Source organism: Hemibagrus wyckioides, linkage group LG05 (genome assembly GCF_019097595.1).
Source record: "Hemibagrus wyckioides isolate EC202008001 linkage group LG05, SWU_Hwy_1.0, whole genome shotgun sequence".
Lineage (NCBI taxonomy): Eukaryota > Metazoa > Chordata > Actinopteri > Siluriformes > Bagridae > Hemibagrus > Hemibagrus wyckioides.
The window spans coordinates 29,111,759-29,119,258 of NC_080714.1; the positions used below are offsets into that span (position 1 = coordinate 29,111,759).

At 41.5% G+C, this 7,500-nt stretch overlaps 1 protein-coding gene across 4 annotated transcripts in view; it reads left to right on the plus strand.

Moving 5' to 3' along the window:
- Positions 1-7,500, plus strand: part of LOC131353205 (voltage-dependent R-type calcium channel subunit alpha-1E) — a 148,354-nt gene that overhangs the window by 135,889 nt on the left and 4,965 nt on the right. For 2 of the 4 annotated variants that reach the window (XM_058390035.1, XM_058390037.1), the window contains exons 37-45: positions 994-1,085; positions 1,275-1,440; positions 1,728-1,855; positions 2,628-2,724; positions 5,467-5,572; positions 5,709-5,816; positions 6,094-6,194; positions 6,268-6,374; positions 6,515-6,662. In XM_058390035.1, the coding sequence (XP_058246018.1) occupies positions 994-1,085; positions 1,275-1,440; positions 1,728-1,855; positions 2,628-2,724; positions 5,467-5,572; positions 5,709-5,816; positions 6,094-6,194; positions 6,268-6,374; positions 6,515-6,662 (1,053 nt within the window). Of the gene's footprint in view, positions 1-993; positions 1,086-1,274; positions 1,441-1,727; positions 1,856-2,627; positions 2,725-3,438; positions 3,536-5,466; positions 5,573-5,708; positions 5,817-6,093; positions 6,195-6,267; positions 6,375-6,514; positions 6,663-7,500 lie in introns of all 4 variants that reach the window. The other 2 variants (XM_058390034.1, XM_058390036.1) reach the window with 1 other exon arrangement.

Sequence of the window (7,500 nt, forward strand, 5' to 3'; positions counted from 1 at the left end):
TACTGTGTATTGGTGTGTTACTGTGTATTGGTGTGTTACTGTGTATTGGTGTGTGTTACTGTGTATTGGTGTGTTACTGTGTATTGGTGTGTGTTACTGTGTATTGGTGTGTGTTACTGTGTATTGGTGTGTTACTGTGTATTGGTGTGTGTTACTGTGTATTGGTGTGTGTTACTGTGTATTGGTGTGTGTTACTGTGTATTGGTGTGTTACTGTGTATTGGTGTGTGTTACTGTGTATTGGTGTGTGTTACTGTGTATTGGTGTGTTACTGTGTATTGGTGTGTGTTACTGTGTATTGGTGTGTTACTGTGTATTGGTGTGTGTTACTGTGTATTGGTGTGTGTTACTGTGTATTGGTGTGTGTTACTGTGTATTGGTGTGTTACTGTGTATTGGTGTGTGTTACTGTGTATTGGTGTGTTACTGTGTATTGGTGTGTGTTACTGTGTATTGGTGTGTGTTACTGTGTATTGGTGTGTTACTGTGTATTGGTGTGTGTTACTGTGTATTGGTGTGTGTTACTGTGTATTGGTGTGTTACTGTGTATTGGTGTATGTTACTGTGTATTGGTGTGTTACTGTGTATTGGTGTGTGTTACTGTGTATTGGTGTGTTACTGTGTATTGGTGTGTGTTACTGTGTATTGGTGTGTGTTACTGTGTATTGGTGTGTTACTGTGTATTGGTGTGTGTTACTGTGTATTGGTGTGTGTTACTGTGTATTGGTGTGTGTTACTGTGTATTGGTGTGTTACTGTGTATTGGTGTGTGTTACTGTGTATTGGTGTGTTACTGTGTATTGGTGTGTGTTACTGTGTATTGGTGTGTGTTACTGTGTATTGGTGTGTTACTGTGTATTGGTGTGTGTTACTGTGTATTGGTGTGTGTTACTGTGTATTGGTGTGTTACTGTGTATTGGTGTGTGTTACTGTGTATTGGTGTGTTACTGTGTATTGGTGTGTGTTACTGTGTATTGGTGTGTGTTATGCTTGCAGGTTTTTGGGAACATTAAGCTGAATGAGGAAGCTTACATCAACCAACACAACCACTTCAAAACCTTCTTTGCCGCCTTGATGTTACTCTTCAGGTAAAAAACAGTGTGTGTGTGTGTGTGTGTGTGTAAACTATTGTAGTGCTTTATGCAGTAAGCTATCCTCAGCAAGAAACCCACTGAAGAGTGTAGAGCTATGAAACGTTAGCTCTACACACTGCTAAAATTAGCTTACAGATCACCAGAAATAAGTGTGTGTGTGTGTGTGTGTGTGTGTATGTATAGGAGTGCAACAGGTGAGTCGTGGCAGGAAATCATGTTGGCGTGTTTAGGAGGTAAGGACTGTGAAGCCGATCCGACTCTCCCCCCGTCATCTGAACCTAAAGGAGAATGTGGCACTGACTTCGCTTACTTCTACTTCGTCTCCTTCATCTTCTTCAGCTCCTTCCTGGTGTGACGGAGTACACACACACACACACACACACACACTTTGAAGGTGTTGATTAGTTCTCTATATCAGCAGCTCTGACAGTAGCGCTTTTTTATATTTATATTTTTATATTAATGCACTCGTTTTTTTATTTATTAGACAATGGACAGTGGGTATGACTGTTTATAACTGTTTATAACAATCACTTCTCTTTCAGATGTTCCCATTAACTGATTTACTCCCTCTCTCTCTCTTTGTCTGTCTGTCTCTCTCTCTCCCTCTTTCTCTCTCTCTCTTTCTCTCTCCAGATGTTGAATCTGTTTGTTGCAGTGATTATGGATAATTTTGAGTATTTGACGCGAGACTCCTCTATACTCGGTCCTCATCACCTGGATGAGTTTGTGAGGATGTGGGGACAATATGACCGAGCGGCCTGGTGAGTTATCTCTCTCTCTCTCTCTCGCTCTCTCTCTCTCTCACACACACACACCTACACACACACACACACACAGTCCTCATAACTGCAACAATTCCAAAAAAGCATAAAAGTGAGAAGAAAAGAGAAACATAATAAAGTAAGAGAAAGAAAGAAATCATTATTAAACTAATTATTACAGTAAGAGGAGAACAAACAAGTGTAGATGAAAGAATAAAGTGAGTGAATGAATTTATAAACGAATAAATAAATGAGTGAAATAATAAACATAAACTAATAATGATGTGAATAACGGAGTGAATGGGAAAGTGAAAGAATAATCAAACGTGAGTAGTAGAAAGGATGAATAAATGATGAATGAACGAGTTAGTACGGGACACACTGAATGAAAAATATAATGAGTGATAATCATGAAACTAATTAATGAGTGAATGAATATGTAATAGATTATAAGTAAAGTTATAAGTTTGCAAATTAAAACAATGAAAAATGAAAACCTGAGGAAAAGTAATGATGAATGGATGACTGAATGAATGAACAAGTGAAAAATTTATGAAGGAGCAATTAATATACTAAATACAATAATAAAAAAACATAAAAATAAGAGTGACTGAATTAATTAATAATTGAGTATGATTATGAAAAGATGAATGAACGAATGAACGAATGAATGAATAATGAATGAATGAATGAATAAATGAATGAGTAATTAAATGAATCCCCTCATCCACATTAGAGCTGTCCAGCTAACGGTGTGTGTTTCCTCTTCCAGCGGCAGGATCCACTATAAGGAAATGTACAAAGTAGTGCGTGCTATATCGCCCCCTCTGGGTTTTGGGAAGAATTGCCCCTACAGGGTGGCATGCAAGGTTTGGTTCCGCCCACAATACACGCTCCCTTCTTTCATCCTGCCTTTCTTTCTCCAAACCCTGCCCACACTCCATATTTGGCCACGTCTTCAGTGTCTCCGTTTTGCTTCTCCAGGCCAAAGAAAACCAAAGTCGAGTTCTCCGTTCACACAGAAACATCTCAACCTCTTGGTCTTTCAGAGTCCATAGCTGAGTGGTGTTCTTCTGATGACATCATCTCGTATTCTCATATCTATAAATTTGCTTAGTGTGATAACTAATGAAGATATAGAAGATAAATAATGTCCACTTCATCGTAGCCAAGACAAGTTTTTAATCCAAGCAAGCTGTTTTTCATTTCAAGTTTTTTAAACAAAACTTTGACAAATTTGCTAAATATTTGGTTATTCTTGTTTCTGTGGTCAAACGGTTATCTTTAACCGACTTTCAAGCTCCTCGGGTTGTTTAGCGATATCTTTGGCTGTCCTGAGGACTGATTTCTCTCCTCGCACATCTCTATGCTGAAGCAGCATAGAAAGATGTTACTCTGGGTTTTTCCTCCTTTCCTTTTGATGGACAGCTTAACTGACTTTCCCTCTTTCTTTTCCCTTTCCCTTTGTTTTTTTTCCCCTCTGTTCCATGTTTCCCCTTTTCCCCCCTCCTTCTTCGTGGAAATGTTCTATCCTTCCTCTTCCTTCTGTTCATCACACTTCACTCCTCGGTGGTGCCCCCCAGTGGTCGTATTCACTACACTGATATGTACGAGATGCTGACCTTCATGTCTCCGCCGCTTGGCCTGGGCAAGAAATGCCCCTCCAAGGTGGCTTATAAGGTAGAAAATATGATCATTAAAACAGAAAACCCAATCTGGGGCTCAATAATCCATGCAGTCAAGTCCAAGTGTTTGGGTCACTATTTAACCATTTAGAGGAAGACACTAAATGAGTAAAAATCAGGTACGGTAAGAATCATTTGTGAGAAATAGGGTAACAATTTGGGGTATTATGAAGGGGTGTTGGGGTGGAACAGGACCTGAGGTACTGTAACAATGGAAAATGAGATCAATGGAACTAAAGGAATCTAGAGAAACTAGGAGAATGAGGGATAAGTAGAAGATGTGAAACCAGAGGACACGAGAAAACGTGAGAACTTAAAGAACTAGGAGTCGGAATATTATGGTAATGAAATGGCACAAGAGAGTGCTAGGAAAAGGTTGGTAGGATAACCTAAAGGGATGGAAAAACCTTGGGGAACTAGGAGGTATGTGGTTCTGGAAAGGGATCCAAGGATTGGAAGAACTGAATTAGAATTAAAATTAATTAAAATTTAACTTAATTAGAATTAACGGAACAAAGAAATGGAAAGGAACAAGAGGAAAGTGGAGAACATAGTGAGCAAGTTTAAATAGAAAAATGATGGAAATGATAACCAGGAAGATGAAAGGAACCTGGGGTAAGACAGAATGGGACTGAATGATTCAGGGGGTGAGGAAGGGAAGGATTGGGAGAAGCAGAGGACAAGAGGAACAGTGGACACATAAAGAACCATGAGAACTAGGGAACTATAAGAACTATGGGATCCATGGGGACTGGATGAACTAGTGGAACAAGGGGAAGAAAAAAGAGCAGCTTGGTGTGAAGGACTACAGAATATGGAAAGCAAAGGATCGTTCCTGTTTGGGTTCTCAGACTTTTGGTCCTGACTGTAGAGTTGATTAATGGCCACAATAATTCTGTTTGTATTCGTAGATTTAGTGATGTCATTCCTTACCATCGTGTTTGTCCTTTTCTGTGTGCATGTCTGCATCCTGCTATTGATTCAACTCTTTTCTCGTGTATTTACATTCACTCTTTGTGCTTTCCTTAAATATTTCACGTTTGGTCAGTCTTTCACTGTCCTGCTGTCTCCAGTTCATAGCAACAGCTGTCCAGTTGATTCAGGTATTCTGTTCGGTGTAACCCTTCAGAGGCAGAGATAGTAAGATGTATGTGAAGAAGATTATTGGGACTCATCTAAAAAACAGACTGTGTTCAGAAAGCAGGAAGTTTAATCACAAGCTAGTAATGTAAATAGACAAGCTAGAGACAAAACCATATTAGACCTGTAGGAAGACATGAGAAATATACTAGATATAGGATGATAGAATGATGAACTCAGGGGAACAAGCAGAACTAGAAGAACAAAGAGATTCGGAAGATCTAGAAGAACAAGGGGAACTAAAAGAACAAGGAGAATTAGGGAAATAGAAGAACAAGGAGAACTAGAAGAATGAAGAGAAAAAGAAGAACCAAAAGAACAAGGACAGCAAGTGGAACTAGAAGAACAAGGACAACAAGGGGAACTAGAAGAACAAGGACAACAAGGGGAACTAGAAGAACAAGGGGAACTAAAAGAACAAGGACAACAAGGGGAACTAGAAGAACCAGGAGAACTAGAGAAACAAGAACAAGTAAAGGAAGAAGGGGATGCATGGGAAATAGAGATTGAAGATGCCAGTAACTATTAATAACCAGGAATAGATAACTAGTAAAACTAACAGAACTAGGGGTGCAGGGAGAACTAGTTACTGCTAGAGGAACCAGATGAACCAGAGCATGTAGAGGAACTCGGTCAGCTAGAGTAACATGGAGAAATTAGAAATCTTCTCCTAGTATGTGTGTGTGTGTGTGTTTTCTCAGTTTGTGTGTATTAATTCTGAATTGTGGGTGTGTCTCTATGTGTCTCCATGGTGACATGCTGTTCTGTTTCCATGGTGATGTTCAGAGGCTGGTGCTGATGAACATGCCGGTGGACGGAGAGATGACGGTCCACTTCACATCCACTCTGATGGCTCTGATCCGCACTGCACTGGAGATCAAAATTGCACGAGGTTTTCTGCGACTCACACACACAACCACAATGTTTCTTGTACCACTACTTCATACAGTGTAGTTCACAGTTTGCTGCTACTTTGTAAACAAAGTATAAAGCATTGTGTGTGTGTGTGTGTGTGTGTGTGTGTTTAGGTGGAGAAGACCGTGGACAGATGGACATTGAGCTTCAGAAAGAGATCAGTGTCATTTGGCCGCATCTCTCCCAGAAGACACTAGACCTGCTTGTGCCCATTCATAAAGGTCAGAGGTCATGACCCTGACTGGCCAAAGCATTCATTATCACATTACACTCCTTATCCTGTAATAAAAAAGATTCTATAGATTACAAATTGTAAATAAATGAATAGATGGCATGAAATAAAAAAGAAAGAAGTGAGTTAAAGCCACGCCCCCTCCCTTTAATCCTTACTGATATGCTCCCCTCAAACTTGGCAAATAAAAGTCCAAAGAAAATAATGATGACGTGTAAATCATCATTACCCTGAAACACGTTTTCTCACGTCTGTATCTTCTTCAGCGAGCGACATGACGATCGGGAAGATCTACGCCGCCATGATGATCATGGATTATTACAAACAGAGCAAAGCTAAAAAACTCCGACAGCAGCTGGAGGAACAAGTAATACACACACACACACACACACACACTCTGAGTTTACAATCTGTTTAAACCATGTGTGTGTGTTCGGCAGAAACACGCCCCGATGTTCCAGCGCATGGACGCCTCGTCGTTACCGCAGGAAATTCTGTGCAGTGCTAAAGCTCTACCATTCCTCACACACAGCGCAGGAAATGCTCTGTAAGTACACTGTACACTGTGTGTGTGTGTGTGTGTGTGTGAAAACACACAACTCTGGCTTTGTAGTTTCCTTCAGAACTTCTGTCTGTTAGGGTTCTCTGATAAAACACACCTGGGTGTCTATATTTTTGCGTTCTCAGGACGAGAGGTGGCTTCGTGGCCCTGAGTCCCATTTCACCTCAGGAACTTTTCATGCAGCCAATCACACCTGAGCAAAAGGACAGGGAGGGGGAGGGGGAGGGGGAGGGGTACACACCCCACTACGGACCCCAACACTCCCCCAGCACGGTAACACACACACACATACACACACACACACAAACACTCCATCTGATACAGAGTTTGAAATAAATCTAAAGTATTTTGCCAGTATATCACACCAACAATAACACATTTTATGTTTGTCTTTTAACTACTGTCTTCCCATAGTGCAATAATCCTTCAGGCATGGTGGAGTTCATATGCAGGGGCAGTACAGGTCAGGATATTTCATAGCCCTCCTCTGGGAACACCTCAGGGTGTTCTATGGTGTGGCCATCTCTGGGGTCGTGGAGTAAGCTGGTTGGGATGTAGGGTTGAGACACTCGATACCTGGGATGAGACCATCTGCGTCGGTTTGTTTGAGTTTGCTGTTGGTTTATGGCCCTCTGGAGATACACATGGGTGCAAGTATCCATTTGTCCACAGCAGGGACATCACAGGGCTCCCCGGACCAGGGGAATAATGGTGGTGGTACTCCAGGACACATCGGAAGGGGGAGGTGCATGTGAGCGAGTTTTGAGCATATTCAGGGAGGAATTCAGTCTATCGATGTTGCTCACGACTACAGTAAGTCCTAAGATACCAACCAACCTCCTGATTAAGGCATTCTGTTTGTCTGTTCGACTGAGGATGGTAGATGGAGGTCAAACTGATATTAACACCTAGATGTTGGCAGAAGGCCCACCAAACCCGGTAGGTGAACTGTGTCCCTACAGTAGTGGGAGGACATTCTGGACGGGCTGGTTCCGACTGCTGTGCTTGGTGTATTTCCTTCATCATGTCCCATCTGACAGGTGTGAGTACAAGGGAAGGTGGTAAAATGGGTTCAGGGCATGGACGCAGGTGCACAGGGTCATGGCAGGAG